Source organism: Eretmochelys imbricata, chromosome 6 (assembly GCF_965152235.1).
Source record: "Eretmochelys imbricata isolate rEreImb1 chromosome 6, rEreImb1.hap1, whole genome shotgun sequence".
Taxonomy (NCBI): Eukaryota; Metazoa; Chordata; order Testudines; family Cheloniidae; genus Eretmochelys; species Eretmochelys imbricata.
This window is the reverse complement of record NC_135577.1, coordinates 117,582,472-117,599,095: the sequence shown is the minus strand read 5'-3', so window position 1 is coordinate 117,599,095 and position 16,624 is coordinate 117,582,472. Positions and strand designations below refer to the sequence as shown.

The following is a 16,624-nucleotide window of genomic DNA, read 5'->3' as shown; positions in this document are numbered from 1 at the left end:
CTCAAGTGTCGGAGGGGTGGGGAAAGAGTAAGGGGGATGAGCTTCCAGAAAGGGGTAGGGTGGAATGGGGAAATGAGACTCCTACATAGAGTAGATGGGAGAGTGAGCCCCCTGCAAAGGGAAAGTGGGGGGGAAACTCTTGGGTGAGGGCAAGAAAAACCCCTCCAACACCACGAGCTAGGATGAATGCAGGTGAGACGATGGAAAGAGGGAGATTGATCATCCAGCATACGAGATTGTGGACTGGGGGGGATGAGCCTCTAGCAGAGGGGGGATGGAATTTGTGTGGGGAGGAGAGCATCCAGTGCAGGAGGGATGGAGTGAGATTTGGAAGTGGGGATGAGCACAGAGCACAAGAGGGTGGGGTGGGATTTTGGGAGGAGCCTCCAGCGTAGTGGTGAGCAGAGTGGAATTGGGAGGGAGGGAGCCTCACATGCAGGTAGGATAGGGTGGGATTTGGGGAGCGGGTAACCCTCCCTACCACGCAGGCAGGACAGGGTGGATGTGGGAGGGGGATGACACTCCGGTGCGGGCAGGACAGAGTGGATGGGGGTGGTGGTGTGACCGTCCCATGCAGCCAGGGCGGATCTGGGGAGAGATGGGGATGAACCCCCCCGCGGGCAGAGCAGGGAGGATTAGGGAGAGGGATGGGGGTGCCCCCCCAGTGCGGGCAGGACAGGGTGGATCTGGGAAGGAGATGGGGGTGCCCCCCCGTGCGGGCAGAACAGGGTGGATCTGGGAGAGAGATGGGGGTGACCCCCCTCGGTGCAGGCAGAGCAGGGTGGATCTGGGAGAGAGATGGGGGGTGCCCCCCTGTGAGGGCAGGGCGGTTCTGGGAGAGGGATGGGGGTGCCCCCCCATGCAGGCAGGGCAGGGTGGATCGGGGAGAGGTATGGGGGTGACCCCCCCGTGAGGGCAGGGTGGATCGGGGAGAGAGATGGGGGTGACCCCCCCGTGAGGGTAGGGCAGAACGGGGAGAGGGATGGCGGTCCCCCCCGTGAGGACAGAGTGGATCTGAGGGGAGATGGGGGTGACCCCCCGTGCGGGCAGAGCAGGGCGGTTTGGGGAGAGAGAGAAGGGTGACCCCCCCCGTGCGGGCAGGACAGGGCGGATCGGGGAGAGGGATGGGAGTGAGCCCCCGTGAGGGCAGGGCGGATCAGGGAGAGGGATGGGGGTGCCCCCCCGTGAGGGCAGGGCAGGGCGGATCGGGGAGAGGGATCTGGGTGACCCCCCCCCATGCGGGCAGAGCAGGGTGGATCTGGGAGAGAGATGGGGGTGCCCCCCCCGTGCGGGCAGGGCAGGGTGGATCGGAGAGAGGGATGGGGGTCCCCCCCCGTGCGGGCAGCGCAGGGCGGATCGGGGAGAGGGATGGGGGTCCCCCCCCGTGCGGGCAGGGCGGATCGGGGAGAGGGATGGGGGTGCCCCCCCCCGTGAGGGCAGGGCAGGGCGGATCGGGCACAGGGATGGGAGTGCCCCCTCTGTGAGGGAAGGGCGGATCGGGGAGAGGGATGGGGGTGACCCCCCTGTGAGGGCAGGACGGATCGGGGAGAGGGATGGGGGTGCCCCCCCGTGAGGGCAGGGTGGATCTGGGGAGAGATGGGGTGACCCCCCCCTGCGGGCAGGGCGGATCTGGGAGAGGGATGGGGGTGCCCCCAAGGAGGGCAGGGCGGAAAGGGGAGAGGGATGGGGGTGCCCCCCCATGCAGGCAGGGCAGAGTAGATCGGGGAGAGGGATGGGGGTGACCCCCCCATGAGGGCAGGGTGGATCGGGGAGAGAGATGGGGGTGACCCTCCCTGTGAGGGTAGGGCAGAACGGGGCGAGGGATGGCGGTCCCCCCCGTGAGGACAGAGTGGATCTGGGGGGAGATGGGTGTGACCCCCCGTGCGGGCAGGGCAGGACGGTTCGGGGAGAGGGATGGGAGTGCCCCCCCATGAGGGCAGGGCAGGGTGGATCGGGCAGAGGGATGGGGATTCCCCCCCGTGCGGGCAGGGTAGAACGGGGAGAGGGATGGGGGTCCCCCCCCGTGCGGGCAGGGCGGATAGGGGAGATGGATGTGGGTCCCCCCCTGTGCGGGCAGGGCAGGGCGGATCGGGGAGAGGGATGGGGGTCCCCCCCCGTGCGGGCAGGGCAGGGCGGATCGGGGAGAGGGATGGGGGTCCCCCCCCATGCGGGCAAGGCAGGGTGGATCGGGGAGAGGGATGGGGGTCACCCCCCGTGCGGGCAGGGCGGTTCGTGGAGAGGGATGGGGGTGCCCCCCCGTGCGGGCAGGGCAGGGCGGATCGGAGAGAGGGATGGGGGTCCCCCCCCGTGCGGGCAGCGCAGGGCGGATCGGGAGAGGGATGGGGGTCCCCCCCCGTGCGGGCAGGGCGGATCGGGGAGAGGGATGGGGTCCCCCCCCGTGCGGGCAGGGCGGATCGGGGAGAGGGATGGGGGTCCCCCCCCGTGCGGGCAGGGCAGGGCGGATCGGGGAGAGGGATGGGGGTCCCCCCCCGTGCGGGCAGGGCAGGGCGGATCGGGGAGAGGGATGGGGGTCCCCCCCCGTGCGGGCAGGGCGGATCGGGGAGAGGGATGGGGGTCCCCCCCCGTGCGGGCAGGGCGGATCGGGGAGAGGGTTGGGGTCCCCCCCCGTGCGGGCAGGGCAGGGCGGATCGGGGAGAGGGTTGGGGTCCCCCCCCCGTGCGGGCAGGGCAGGGCGGTTCGGGGAGAGGGTTGGGGTCCCCCCCCGTGCGGGCAGGGCAGGGCGGATCGGGGAGAGGGTTGGGGGTCCCCCCCGTGCGGGCAGGGCAGGGCGGATCGGGGAGAGGGGTGGGGGTCCCCCCCATGCGGGCAGGGCGGATCGGGGAGAGGGGTGGGGGTCCCCCCCCGTGCGGGCAGGGCAGGGCGGATCGGGGAGAGGGGTGGGGGTCCCCCCCGTGCGGGCAGGGCAGGGCGGATCGGGGAGAGGGGTGGGGGTCCCCCCCCGTGCGGGCAGGGCAGGGCGGATCGGGGAGAGGGATGGGGGTCCCCCCCCGTGCGGGCAGGGCAGGGCGGATCGGGGAGAGGGATGGGGGTCCCCCCCCGTGCGGGCAGGGCAGGGCGGATCGGGGAGAGGGGTGGGGGTCCCCCCCCGTGCGGGCAGGGCAGGGCGGATCGGGGAGAGGGGTGGGGGTCCCCCCCCCGTGCGGGCAGGGCGGATCGGGGAGAGGGGTGGGGGTCCCCCCCCGTGCGGGCAGGGCGGATCGGGGAGAGGGATGGGGGTCCCCCCCCGTGCGGGCAGGGCGGATCGGGGAGAGGGATGGGGGTCCCCCCCCGTGCGGGCAGGGCGGATCGGGGAGAGGGTTGGGGTCCCCCCCCGTGCGGGCAGGGCAGGGCGGATCGGGGAGAGGGGTGGGGGTCCCCCCCGTGCGGGCAGGGCGGATCGGGGAGAGGGGTGGGGGTCCCCCCCGTGCGGGCAGGGCGGATCGGGGAGAGGGGTGGGGGTCCCCCCCGTGCGGGCAGGGCAGGGCGGATCGGGGAGAGGGATGGGGGTCCCCCCCCGTGCGGGCAGGGCGGATCGGGGAGAGGGGTGGGGGTCCCCCCCGTGCGGGCAGGGCAGGGCGGATCGGGGAGAGGGGTGGGGGTCCCCCCCGTGCGGGCAGGGCAGGGCGGATCGGGGAGGAGGCGGCGGCAGCTGGGAAGCCGGGAGCCGCCCGCCATGCATTGGCGGCGGCGGCGGCAGCAGGGCCGGGACCGCTGGCCGCCGGGGGGAGGGGTCCGGCTCCGTGCGGTCGCGGAGGAGCCGAGCGGCGGCAGCAGCAGGCGCTGCGGGGCGGAAGTCCTTTGTTGCAGCAGCAGAGGCAGCAGCGCGGGCGGCTCCGACCTCCTCGGCCGCCGCTTGGGCCCCGCGCGGAGCCCCCGGGCCCGGCTGGCCGCGCGGCGGGTAAGTGGGGCGCGGGCCCCGCCAGGCGTGGCGGGGAAACTGCCCAGCGCCGGGGCCGGGGCCGGGCCGCGGAGCGCGGCGGGAGCGGCCCCAGCCTGGGGCGCGGCGCGCGCTGCAGGGCCGGGGCGGGGCGCGCGGCGGCGGCGGCGGCCGGCGGGAAGGGCCGCCGCGGCGGCGGCGGGGGGCAGCGCCGGGCCCGGGCTCGGGGGAAGGGGCTCCGGCAGGGCGTGCGGAGGATCCGGCGCGCACGCAGCGGCGGGCGCCCGCTGGCAGCCCCAGCAGCTCCTCCATCGGCGGGAGGTGGGAAGTGACGGGGGCGCGGGCTGCGGCCGCCCCGGCCCGGCTGCGCCGTGGCACACGAGTGTGAGCCCCCCCCCCACCCCCCGCATATGTATAGGGGACGTGGGACCGGCCCTGCCCGCGGCTTTCCAGCCGGCCCCACCTCTAGCCGCCGCGGGGACCTTCCTGCCCGTAGCCGGGAGCGACATGTGGCCTGGACCCTGCCCGACTCAGCGAGCGGACACCGGCCACTCTTGGGGAGAAAATAAACTCACGGCAAGACGCCACCCGCGGCAAACCCGCCTCGGCCTAAAAGGCTTCGGCGAGGGCCGCCTGCGACGCGCGGGGGAACAATTTACCCGGGGCCACGTTCAGATCAGTGACGGGCGCTGATCGTTACTGTTTCCAGACCATTGTGCCCAGCCTTGCTGTGCTCGGACCCGCTGGGGAGGCCTTTTGGACGCTGCCATGGCTGTCTAGGCGGGCCTGCCCAGGCAGATTTTGAAGCCTGCCCTGCTAAGAGGTGCCTTGCTACCTTCCTCCCTCTGTGAAAGAATTGAATCGTAAGTGCCATCAGTCCCAGACTGATCTGGCCAGGTCCTCTGGGGTTTAATGATGCGCTTGAGCTATTTTCTTGGGTGAAGGTGAAAAAAAAAAAAAGTATTCTCTGGCAACCAGAAGTGACTTTTGAGACAGGGACAGTAAGTATTGGTTTACAGGCCCTTGCCTGCTACCTTTGCTGTTGGTGATGGAATCACAACCTAGCCGCAGTTCCAGGGTCATGAAAGTTAATGCTGCACCTGCAGCATTATCCAGAGAAATGGACAAATGCTGGCTGTCGTGAAAGGATACCTCCGGAGATGGACAAAGCACAAGATGCATCAACTAGACGTATTGTCCAGTTTTTCCCAATTAAGTAGTTGTAGGTTTCCTATAAGATAGAGTCAGCATTTTAAAAAGTGGAGGGTGGTTACAGTCTTTTCAAGCTAGTGGTCAATGTCCTCATTAAGAGAGTAAGCAGATGCTGCCCCAGCCCAGGGACCCTCCCGCACCCAAACTCACTCCCACAGCCTGCACCCCTCTTGCATCCCAAACCCCCTTATCCCCAGCCCCATATCAGAGCCTGCACCCCCAGCCGGAGCTCTCACACTCTCCCACATCCCAAGCCCCTGCCCCAGCCCAGTGAAAATGAGTGAGTGAGCAAGGGTGGGGGAGAACGAGCGACAGAAGGAGTGGGGATGGAGTGAACGGGGGCGAGGCAAGGGTGTTTGGTTTTCTGCAATCAGAAAGTTAGAAACCCTACCCAGAACAGGACTCCTGAACTGCACCCCAAGAAGAATCCCAGGGCTCTTTCTTTCTTAGCTGTTGAGGTTGGGCATCTCACCAGGGTTGCTGTAGACTTCACTTGTTTATATTGGGAGTTTTTTGTACTGGCCAGTAGATTTAGTAGTTTTTTGTACTGGCCCCCTTGAAGTCAATGACAAAACTCCTATTCAGTAGTGTAAGGATTTCACTCTTCGTCTTCTGGCAGATGTTTCAAGTTCTGCTTTATCACAGTAGTTCACAAGGGAATTCTGCAAATCCATTTTTAAAATGGTGTCCATGGCAGATACTTGAGGGGGTAGGCATGGCTGTGAGTGCAGATGCAGTATGTAGACACAACGGCTGATCAGTAACTGGCATGGAGATAATTTCTGTCCTTAGGATGAATGTTTCCCTGTGAATGTTCATGTCCTCTAATGTTTTTTCTTCACAGTTTTGTGTGAACATTTGTACACCTTGTAACACCACGTAGCATTACCTATACACTTCAGTATATCCCATAACACACTAATTTCACTTAATTCAGATTTTAGCAATTTTATTTACATCGGAAAACCCTGTGCTGCAAGTAGATTCATAACTCCATACAATTTAAGGCCAGAAGACATAATCTGATCATCTAGTCCAGTGGTTCTCAAACTGTGGGTCGTGACCCAATTTTAATGGCGCCGCTAGGGCTACTTAGACTTCTTGGGGTCCGGGGCCGAAGCCTGAGCCCTGCCACCTGGGGCCCGGGCCCAAGCCCGAGGGCTTCAGCCCTGGACTGCAGGGCTCAGGTTACAGGCCCCCTGCCTGGGGCTGAAACCCTTGGGCTTTGGCTTTGGCCTCCTGACCCAGGACAGCGGGGCTCAGGTGGGCTCAGACTTCAGTCCTCCCTCTGGTCTTGTGTAGTAATTTTTGTTGTCAGAAGGGAATTGCGGTGCAATGAAGCTTGAGAACCTCTGATCTAGTCTGCCCTCCTGTATATCAGAGACCATTACATTTTACGCATCTACCCCTGTGTTAAGTCTAATAATTTGTGTTTGACTGAAGCATAACTTCCAGAAAGGCAGCTAGGCTTGATTTGAAGACATTAGGAGATGGAGAATCCACTGCAGTAGCTTACTGTACATGCAGCTTGAGGTCATAAATCAAGATACTGGAATATAAAGGCTTATTTAAAAAAATATTTTGTGCTAAATTTGGTGTCAGGGTTTTTTCCTGCTGGTTTATTTTCCTTAATATAAAAAAAATAAAAACTGCATGGTTGTTAATACATTGCCTAATACAGACCATATTTGTGCAAGGGTAGAGTAAATTATATCAGTTAAGTAATGGTAACTAGGAATTTCCACAAAAATCCATTGTGGCTGAGAAGTCAGTTTACCACTGTGTCAGCTCTCTGTTATGCTTTTACTCTCTATGGACCTGATCCAAAGCCTTTTGAAGTCAGTGGCAAGATTTCAGGGCTTTAGATCATACCTTATGTCCTTAACTCTTTAATGCACTGTGCTCATATTGGGAATGTATAACATACCTGTATCTTTGATGCTCTCAGCCATCAACTGAGAGTCAGATTTCAGCTGCTATTTCCCTTATATGTGGAAAGGGATGCTGTATCATCAGAAAGAAAAGGAGTACTTGTGGCACCTTAGAGACTAACACATTTATTTGAGCGTAAGCTTTCGTGAGCTACAGCTCACTTCATCTTATGCTCAAATAAATTTGTTAGTCTCTAAGGTGCCACGAGTACTCCTTTTCTTTTTGCGAATACAGACCAACACGGCTGCTACTCTGAAATGTATCATCAGAAGAGATCTTAATACTGATATGGGATCGAAGGCTGAAATGATTGGCAGTCTGGTGATTTTTAGAATCTTTTATCTCTTTCACTGGTTCAGATCCAGTCTACGTAGCAGTTGAAATCTGTTGTGATCTAAAGGCTGTTCATAGGCTATTTTCAATTAATTGATAGTCTTAGTACGACAGCTCGTAACGAACAGGTGTCCGCATCACAGAAAGCAACATCACAACTAGTACTCCTGTTGGCAGGCCGTGGCTGAGGGTGACATTCACCATCCTCACAAATAGCCCAAGTAATTGAGCTTATCGTGTAGATCTCTAGAGGGTACTTCACATCCTCTATTTGTTTTTTCTACCATGTGGCCCCTCTACAGCATGCAAGGGGGTATGGTGACCACTTGCTCAGCTGTTGTGCCTGCTTACCCCCACATATGTAGATTTCCCATATGTCTCTAATGCACTGGCCTTTCACACCAAGGTTCATTTCACCCTCAAGGGGCATAGCGTCTAAAATATCTTCTCCTCTGTAGAAGTTATCCCTGAGGTCAAGGTTGAGATATGGTGGCGGAGTGGTGTGGGGAAATTTGCATCGTCACGGTCCATGGTACATCGATCTGTTTTGTGGATACATAGGAGACTTGATTCTTCTGGGTTTTCAGTATATCACTTTCCGTTAGTACTAAATTCAGAGCTTTTATTTATTTCATTTTGTCTGATCTTGGTTTCCACAGAAAAGCAGCCAGCAGCTAAGTCTGTGAGATTTCCATTTTTGCCTGCTCAGCAGTGAAAATGCTGGGTTCTGAAAACCACCTACTAATTTTAGGGGCCCAAATGCTCCTAAAGCCTGTGGTACTTTTTTTTTTTTTTTAGAAAACATACACATTTCAACAGGAACTTTGCCAAGGTCTCTACATTTTAAAATTAAAAATGTTTTAGGAACTTTTTATATCTTTAGTTTAAAAACTTTTTAAAATCCATGCCATAGCAAAGCATGCAGTTATACTGGATACTTGCTCTTTTCAGTTAGAAGGCTTTTGACCAAAGCATGCAGATATTTCATATAGCTGTATAGCTTGTTTTGTTTTTATATATGCCACATTAATAGTAGATACTGACTGTAACGATGCGGCCTCTGGCGGGACACTACTGAGAGTATAAATTCAGGACAAATTGCTAAGAGCAGGGCAGTTATAGCCCAAGGCTGGGTGTCCTTTATTAAGGCATGCCAAACCAGCCAAACAGAGAGGACTTCGGTCTCACCCCACTGGCTAACCAGAAGTTTCCCTGCTTCAGTCCCTTTCTCCCTGCCCAACTAGTCCCCCTTCCACCTCAACTACTTGTCCCCAGTCTCCTTGCCCAGCCAGTCCTCGTTCTCCCCTCCTGGCACCTTGTCTGAGCTATCTCTCCCTCCACCCCTGGGTCTCATCCTACTCCCAATTCTTGGGCTCCTCATCCAGTCTCAGTCTGCACCCACCCTGCCTGACAACTTGCCTCAGTCTCTTTGCCCAGCCAGTCCCAGTTCTCCCCCTGAACCACCACTCCTTGTCAGATCTGTCTCCCCGTCCTCCCAATGGTTTCTAGTCCCAGGCTCCCCCCACCTCACAGTTCCCTGTCTAATCGTGGTGCCCACCCCCCACTAACTGGTGTCCTGTTGTCTTTCCTTCTTCTCCATTTTCCTCATTGGCTCCCAGTCCCAGCCTCCTTGCCCAGCCAGTCCCAGTTTCTGCTCCCAGTCTCATCACCCTCCTTGTCCCAATCTCCTTTCCCTTCCCTGGTTCAGCTCTTGTCTCCTCTGGATTTGAATCAGACAGCTTCCTCCTCCAGGCTACCTGGGAGCCAGCAGGGAGGTCTCAGAGAGCACTGGAGAGACAGGCTCCCTGAGTTTGGTTCCGTGCTCAGCCTCACCCTGGCCTGGTGTAGCCATTACAGGAAGAGTCTTAAGGTATGTCTACACCACAGTTTAAAAACCCATGGCTGGCCTGTGCCAGCTGACTCAGGCTTGTGGGACATGGCTGCGGGGCTGCTTAACTGTGGTGTAGACATTTGAAGCCCAAGCTCTGGGACCCTCCCACTCCCTGGGTCCTAGAGCCCAGGCTGCAGCCTGAGCCCAAATGTCTACACTGCAATTAAACAGCCCCTTAGCCTGAGCCCCGCAAGCTCGAGACACATGGCACAGGCCAGTCATGGGTTTTTAATTGCAGTATAGACATACAGTTATTGAGCCCCTCGCAGGAGCCCTGAGCTAGAGCATGCTCATTTGCTCTGTGGGGATAGCACATGCGTGGTCTGGTCAGCACTAGAATCTGTGAGAGGCTCGAGCACGCTTGGTGAAGACAGAATCTGGAGATTTTAGCTGCTAAAATGAAAAAAGCCTCTATTGAGCTTGTGTGAAGTGTGATTTTTCCAAGGCTTATAGTTTGGCCAGATTTGCGTGGATTTTCATGAGATGTCAAAATGCACATCCCTGACACAAGGCTATCTCCCTGCCAGATTTAAAGTCTCAACTCCAGAGAAGGTAGCTGGAGCTTTTCAAAGAAAAGGTCAGCAGAATTTTTTAACATGGGCAAAGTGGTGTATTTTTCCTAGTCTCGTTGTCAGAAATGATGGAACCATTTTGGCTGATATTCCACTAACTCCCTCCCCCCCCCCCCAAAAAAAAAGAAAAAAGAAATCAGCTTGCGGCAGAGCCCCGGCATGGAAAATTTCAGCCCAAGTAGTTAGTTTGGCCAAATTATAAGCAACAGAAAACAGGGTCTTATAATGGAAATGTCAGACAACCTTAAAATAGGTGGTGCCACCAGCTCTGCCTATAATTATTTCTGCACTGAAGGTCCAATATTCAGGCACTGCTGTTTTTAAATACACCAACGCATAAAATACATATGACAGGTTACTGTCGAGCTTGGAAGAAAAAGAGCACTTTAATAGCACCTTACTAATTTAAATCCATTCTTAGTCACACTAAAATGTTAATGTAAGAGTTCCCTAAGTACTTGTATGCCCCCATCACTATAGTATCTGAGCATTTTACCTGTTATCAGCATCAGGCAGACCCACTGTCGGGCTAATTCTTATAGAGGCTTCAGGAGATATGCCTTACCAGTCTGTCCTCTTCTGCATATCCAAGATCAAGTGCTGAAGAATTCTACGTTTTATTGACCATTATCTCCCAGAGTTCCCCTTTCAAAAGAGGCAATATCCTTTATTCCTACTTTTCCTAAGGAAAAGAGAAACCTAAACGAATACATCTTTTCTACCTCACTCCAATGCCTGTTGAAGTCAATGGGAATATTTTCACTGATTTCAGTGGGCATGCATCAGGCCCCAGATACTGCATAATCTCTTTTTTTATTTGCCTTCAGGTTACCCTGCTAAAGAACTGTTTTCAACTAGCAAACTTTACAAAATGTCTTTTTAAATAGAAGAATAAGTGGGATTTTTTTTTATTACTACATTTTATTTCAAATTTGAATTTGCCACTTTGCAAGTTGTAATAAGGGCAGCTGATAATGTGTATCTGTTCTGAACAGACTTCTCTGGTACAGATGGCAGTTCATAGCTGTCCTCATGCCTTATCACACCTGAAATGTCAGTATCCATTTTGTGACCACATCTTCCCAGAAGATATATTAAACACATACTATGTAGTTTGAACTGAAATTATTAGTAAATCTTCAGTTACTGTTCTTAGGATTTAAATGGTAATTCAACATATTATCATATGAGACTTGAATGTACAAAGTAACCTCAGGTCAAATGCACCTCATTTGGAGTCCTATGCATAGGACCTGGAAGTAGGGGTGCTGCCGCATCGCCTGGCTTGAGGTAGCAATAACAACCCAAATCCGTGCTTTCCGCGTTTAGCACCCTCACTATAATAATTGTTCCAGCACGACTGGGCATACAAGATGTTTTTTGTGAATACTTTTTAAAATTCAAGATCTGCAGGGGTTGTTGCTTTTTGCTTTGGTTTTGTTCACAAAAACATCCAAAGTTATCTAAATGCTTAGAAATGTTGTTGCTTAGAATGTACCTCTTCATTTCAGTGAAGTAAAAGATTCTGTTTGGGAAGTAAAATAACTGAATCTGTTGCCACCAAAGCGTCATACTGTATTAACTAGTGCAGAACAACTTCTTTACTTTTCAGTGTAATGTAAAAACAAAAAAAAAGCTTCTACAATTGGTGTCACTTTGCTAATCAGATCGGAGTAGCATGTCAGGGTATTTCCTTCCTGCTCAGCTTTCAGTTTGGAGAGGGAAATCTTCCTTGTCCCTGACCCACTCATCAGGAGTCTCTCTCTGTTCCTACAGGGGCTTTTTTGTTCTGTATTTGTGCAGCACCTAGCACAATGGGGTTGTCATAAATATAAAGGGAAGGGTAACCACCTTTCTGTATACAGTGCTATAAAATCGCTCCTGGCCAGAGGCAAAATCCTTTCACCTGTAAAGGGTTAAGAAGCTAAGCTGGCACCTGACCCAAAATGACCAATGAGGGGACAAGATACTTTCAAATCTGGAGGTAGGGGGAAAGGCTTTTGTCTGTCTGTCCGTGTGATCCCTTTACATCCTTGATCTGTTCCTGGCAAGTCTTCCAACTCCTGTAAAGTTAGTAAGTAATCTAGCTAGAAAATGCGTTAGATTTTCTTTTGTTTAATGGCTTGTAAAATTCACTGTGCTGGAGGGAATGTGTATTCCTGTTTTTGTGTCTTTTTGTAACTTAAGGTTTTGCCTAGAGGGATTCTCTATGTTTTGAATCTGATTGCCCTGTAAAGTATTTATCGTCCTGATTTTACAGAGGTGATTCTTTTACCTTTTCTTTAAATAAAATTCTTCTTTTAAGAACCTGATTGATTTTTCATTGTTCTTAAGATCTAAGGGTTTGGGTCTGTGTTCACCTGTACCAATTGGTGAGGATTCTTATCAAGCCTTCCCCAGGAAAGGGGGTGTAGGGCTTGGGGGGATATTTTGGGGGAAGACGTCTCCAAGTGGTCTCTTTCCCTCTTCTTTGTTTAAAATGTTTGGTGGTGGCAGCATACTGTTCAAGGACAAGGCAAAGTTTGTACCTTGGGGAAGTTTTTAATCTAAGCTGGTAAGAATAAGCTTAGGGGGTCTTTCATGCAGGTCCCCACATCTGTACCCTAGAGTTCAGAGTGGGGAAGGAACCTTGACAGGGGTCTTGGTCCATGACTGGAGCCCCTGGGTGCCATGATAATATATATACTCCTACTGCAGCCATCCAACTTCCAGCCAAGGCCTGGGTAACGTTAGTGATCCATAAATGCTGCTCTTTAAATGGCCATAGTGGATGTTTTGGGAAATGTGGAACATTTCTTCCTCTTTAAGGATTGCTCATATTGTTTCCATGGTTCTCCCAGCCTCCTGATAGCCTAGGCGGGAAAGAATAGTAATTAAACCTATGTTTCCTCCATGACAATGCAGCATCATCGCCAAACCATCCTATGTCACAGTTGTCCAACTTGAGACACATTAAAGGACCCTGATTTTCACTGGATGGATGCGCAGCACTTTCTGAAAACCAGGCCCCTTTAAAGTATCTCAAGTTGGGTACCTAAAATCTGTGTCACGTTTGAAAATCTTGGCCATATTTCTTTGTGGTTTACTTTCCGATTTTTGTACTAGCCGTAGTATTGTTGAGATCAGTACAGGTGTGGCAGTAAAGTTTATTAGTTAACTGGTACTGCAAATCCAGCAGAGGGAGAATGGAATAGTGGATATTTTTATTTTTCTTGGCACCAGTTTACTGGATTTTCTTTAGTAGGTATTTTTCTCCAGGAAGACCTTTCCAAGCAGATTATAAAAATAGTAAGAATATAAAATTTTGGACCCAAATTGAAGTTCTTAACAATTGTCCTCTGTATTAAAATAAGCTCCCTCTTACTTTCTGTGCTTATAACTAAATATTTCTTTTCTTTTCTTTTTCTTTTTTTCCACAGAACTGTAATCGGAATACAAGATGGCAAGTACCAGCCACAGCACATATGTCCTTCAGCAGCTAAACAACCAAAGAGAGTGGGGTTTTCTCTGTGACTGCTGCATTGCTATTGATGATATTTATTTTCAAGCGCACAAAGCGGTCCTAGCTGCCTGCAGCTCTTATTTTAGGATGTTTTTTATGAACCACCAACACACCACAGCCCAACTGAATCTCAGCAACATGAAGATCAGCGCTGAATGCTTTGATCTCATATTACAGTTTATGTATTTAGGAAAAATTATGACGGCCCCTACCAACTTTGAGCAATTTAAAGTGGCAATGAACTATCTACAGTTATATAACGTGCCTGAATGTTTAGAAGATATACAAGATACAGACTCCTCTAATTTAAAGTGTTCATCTTCTGCTTCTAGTACACAGAATAGTAAAATGATATTTGGTGTGAGAATGTATGAAGACACACTTACTAGAAATGGCAGTGAAGTAAACAGGTGGTGTATGGAGCCACCAAGTTCAACCGTAAACACCTCCCATAACAAAGAGCCGGATGAAGAAGCTTTGCAGCTGGGCAGTTTTCCTGAACAACTGTTTGATGTTTGCAAAAAAAGCACCGTGTCCAAATTCTCTAACACAAAAGATCGTGTGTCACATTCACGCCGCTTTGGAAGAAGCTTTACCTGTGACAGCTGTGGGTTTAGTTTTAGCTGTGAAAAGTTACTGGATGAGCATGTGTTAACATGCACAAATAGGCATTCATACCAAAATACCAGGTTTTATGGTATTGAAAAAATTGACTTTAGTGAAAAAGACGCTACTTCTAAAATACTGTCTGCACAATCAGAGAACTATAAAGGGGATGCCAGTCAAGCAGCCGATGACTCTTCATCTCCAGTGTCAAACATAACAAGCAGGAACAGTAGTATAGTTGCATCTGAGACGTCCGGTGAAGAAGGAAGTAGAGCCACTGAGAGGAAAAGAATTATCATCAAGATGGAACCAGAGGATAACCCAGAAGATGAACTGAAAGATTTTAACATTATTAAAGTGACAGATAAAGACTGTAACGAATCTACTGACAATGATGAATTAGATGATGAACAGGAAGAGCCACTTTACAGATATTATGTTGCAGAAGAGATCAATGAAAAGAGACATTCTCGAAAAACTCTAAAACCCCGGTTGTCTATAGATGAGAATGCAAGAAAGTGTTTAAAAAACGCAAGGCATCTTAACAGGAAAGCCCCCCCAGCGCAGGAAGATGCGGAGAATGCGCCCTGTGAACTGTGTGGGCTAACAATTACAGAAGAAGATCTATCTGCTCATTATTTATCTAAACACATAGAAAATATATGTGCTTGTGGCAAATGTGGCCAAATATTGGTCAAGGGTAGACAGTTACAGGATCATGCACAGACATGTGGAGAACCCCAGGATCTGACAATGAATGGTATAAGAAATGCTGAGGAAAAAATGGACTTAGAAGAGAATCCCGAGGAACAGTCTGAAATAAGGGATATGATGTTTGCAGAGATATTGGAGGACTTCAGGGACAGTCACTTCCAAATGAACAGTCTTCCAAACAAACAGTTATATAAGCATTCTGCCTGTCCTTTCCGATGTCCTAATTGTGGTCAGCGTTTTGAAACTGAAACTCTAGTTGTTGAACATATGTCAAACTGCCTAGAGCAAGATCTGTTTAAGAATGCTATTATGGAAGAGAATGAAAGAGATCACAGACGCAAGCATTTCTGCAATCTTTGTGGGAAAGGATTTTATCAGCGTTGTCACTTACGGGAACATTACACTGTTCATACCAAGGAAAAACAATTTGTTTGCCAGACATGTGGAAAGCAGTTTTTAAGAGAACGTCAGCTGCGGCTCCACAATGATATGCACAAAGGCATGGCCAGGTATGTCTGTTCCATTTGTGATCAAGGAAACTTCAGAAAACATGACCATGTACGGCATATGATATCTCATTTATCAGCTGGAGAGACTATATGCCAGGTCTGCTTTCAGATATTCCCAAATAACGAACAACTGGAGCAGCACATGGATGTTCATCTGTATACATGTGGAGTATGTGGAGCAAAATTTAATTTGAGAAAAGATATGAGATCTCACTATAATGCCAAGCATTTGAAAAGAACATAAGCACAAACATACTGTAAAACAAGCATTAAATAGACAGCAGTGGGAACACCAAAGCAAGGCATACAATATAGCAGACAAAAATTGAATGAATTGTTGAAAACAAGTCTTTTGTGTAAAGACCCTTTTAATCATAGGTGTCTTTGTTGTAGGGTCATTAAGTATATATCTTTTAAGTGTTTAATTATTACATTTTCACTGTTGCATACTAGCAATTTCTGTTTTTAATTTTATCATTTTACTAAGTAGATACGATACAAATCATTATTTTTAAACTGTAGATTAAAAGCACAAATGTTACCCCTGAACTGACTTCTATTAAACAGTTCTTAGTTTCATGTCCATCTGATGAGTGCTTCAGTATTTACAAGTGTTGTTTCTTCATGTGAAATTTTACATCATGTAGCAATTAATATGCAGGAGCATAATCATTCCTACTATCAAAATCGATTTAAAAAATGAAAACTGATGCCAAGGAATAATTCTTTGCTTTGTGACTCTACAGTCAGCACAGTGCTAGCTGTCCTAGTATTCAGATTCTTAGCATCTTTATTGAGATTCACATCCCCAGGAATGCTGGTCGGGTTAGGTAGGCGAAGTAAAACCAAGCAAGGCTGCAATGATATGGACAAAGGAAGAAAGAGAGAATTAAGACTACAGTATATAAAATCAAAGAATTCCCATCTGAACAGCCATTTTCCATGCTCGATATTCTAGCAGTATTGAAATGGGCACTTCCGATGCAGTAATGCTTGCCTTCAGTTGCCTATCTATATCTGCCTGAGTATTTATAACCTACTCATCACAACGGTATCTGACTGTTGAGTGTGAAGAGACTGCTGAGCTTTCTTAATAAGTGCAGCAAAGATGTTTTATGCCCTTTCAGAATCTTCTCACATACAGACCTCTTTGAATCTAGTGAAACCCTAACATAGAGAGCTTATCTGTTTTATTTTAATGCAGTAAAAAACCACTGTGTGTCAGCTGAGGCAACTTAGTCTTTGAAAGTACAACTGTGGGTCTGAGGGTGGAATCTTAGACACCAGCTGTAGAAACAAATACTAACTGCATGGTTGTTAATGATAAGCAGTGGTGAACAAAGAGCATTTGAAGAAACAATAACAACACCTACTTACATAGTGCTTTTCATCAGCAGATTTCAAAGTGCTTCACAAAAAAAGTCAATACCATTTCACCATTTTACAGATGCGGAAACTGAGGCACAGAGTGGGGAA

At 51.0% G+C, this 16,624-nt stretch overlaps 1 protein-coding gene across 6 annotated transcripts in view; it reads left to right on the top strand.

Moving 5' to 3' along the window:
* Window positions 1-3,732: 3,732 nt before the first annotated feature.
* ZBTB1 (zinc finger and BTB domain containing 1) overlaps window positions 3,733-16,624 on the top strand; it is a 300,777-nt gene continuing 287,885 nt past the window's right edge. For 2 of the 6 annotated variants that reach the window (XR_013346442.1, XM_077819486.1), the window contains exons 1-2: window positions 3,733-3,898; window positions 13,237-15,148. Coding sequence is in view for 5 of the 6 variants with exons in the window: in XM_077819486.1 (XP_077675612.1) it covers window positions 13,257-15,148 (1,892 nt within the window). In the remaining variant the exon portion in view is untranslated. Of the gene's footprint in view, window positions 3,899-4,586; window positions 4,741-13,236; window positions 15,698-16,624 lie in introns of those variants that run through there. The other 4 variants (XM_077819487.1, XM_077819488.1, XM_077819485.1 and 1 more) reach the window with 3 other exon arrangements.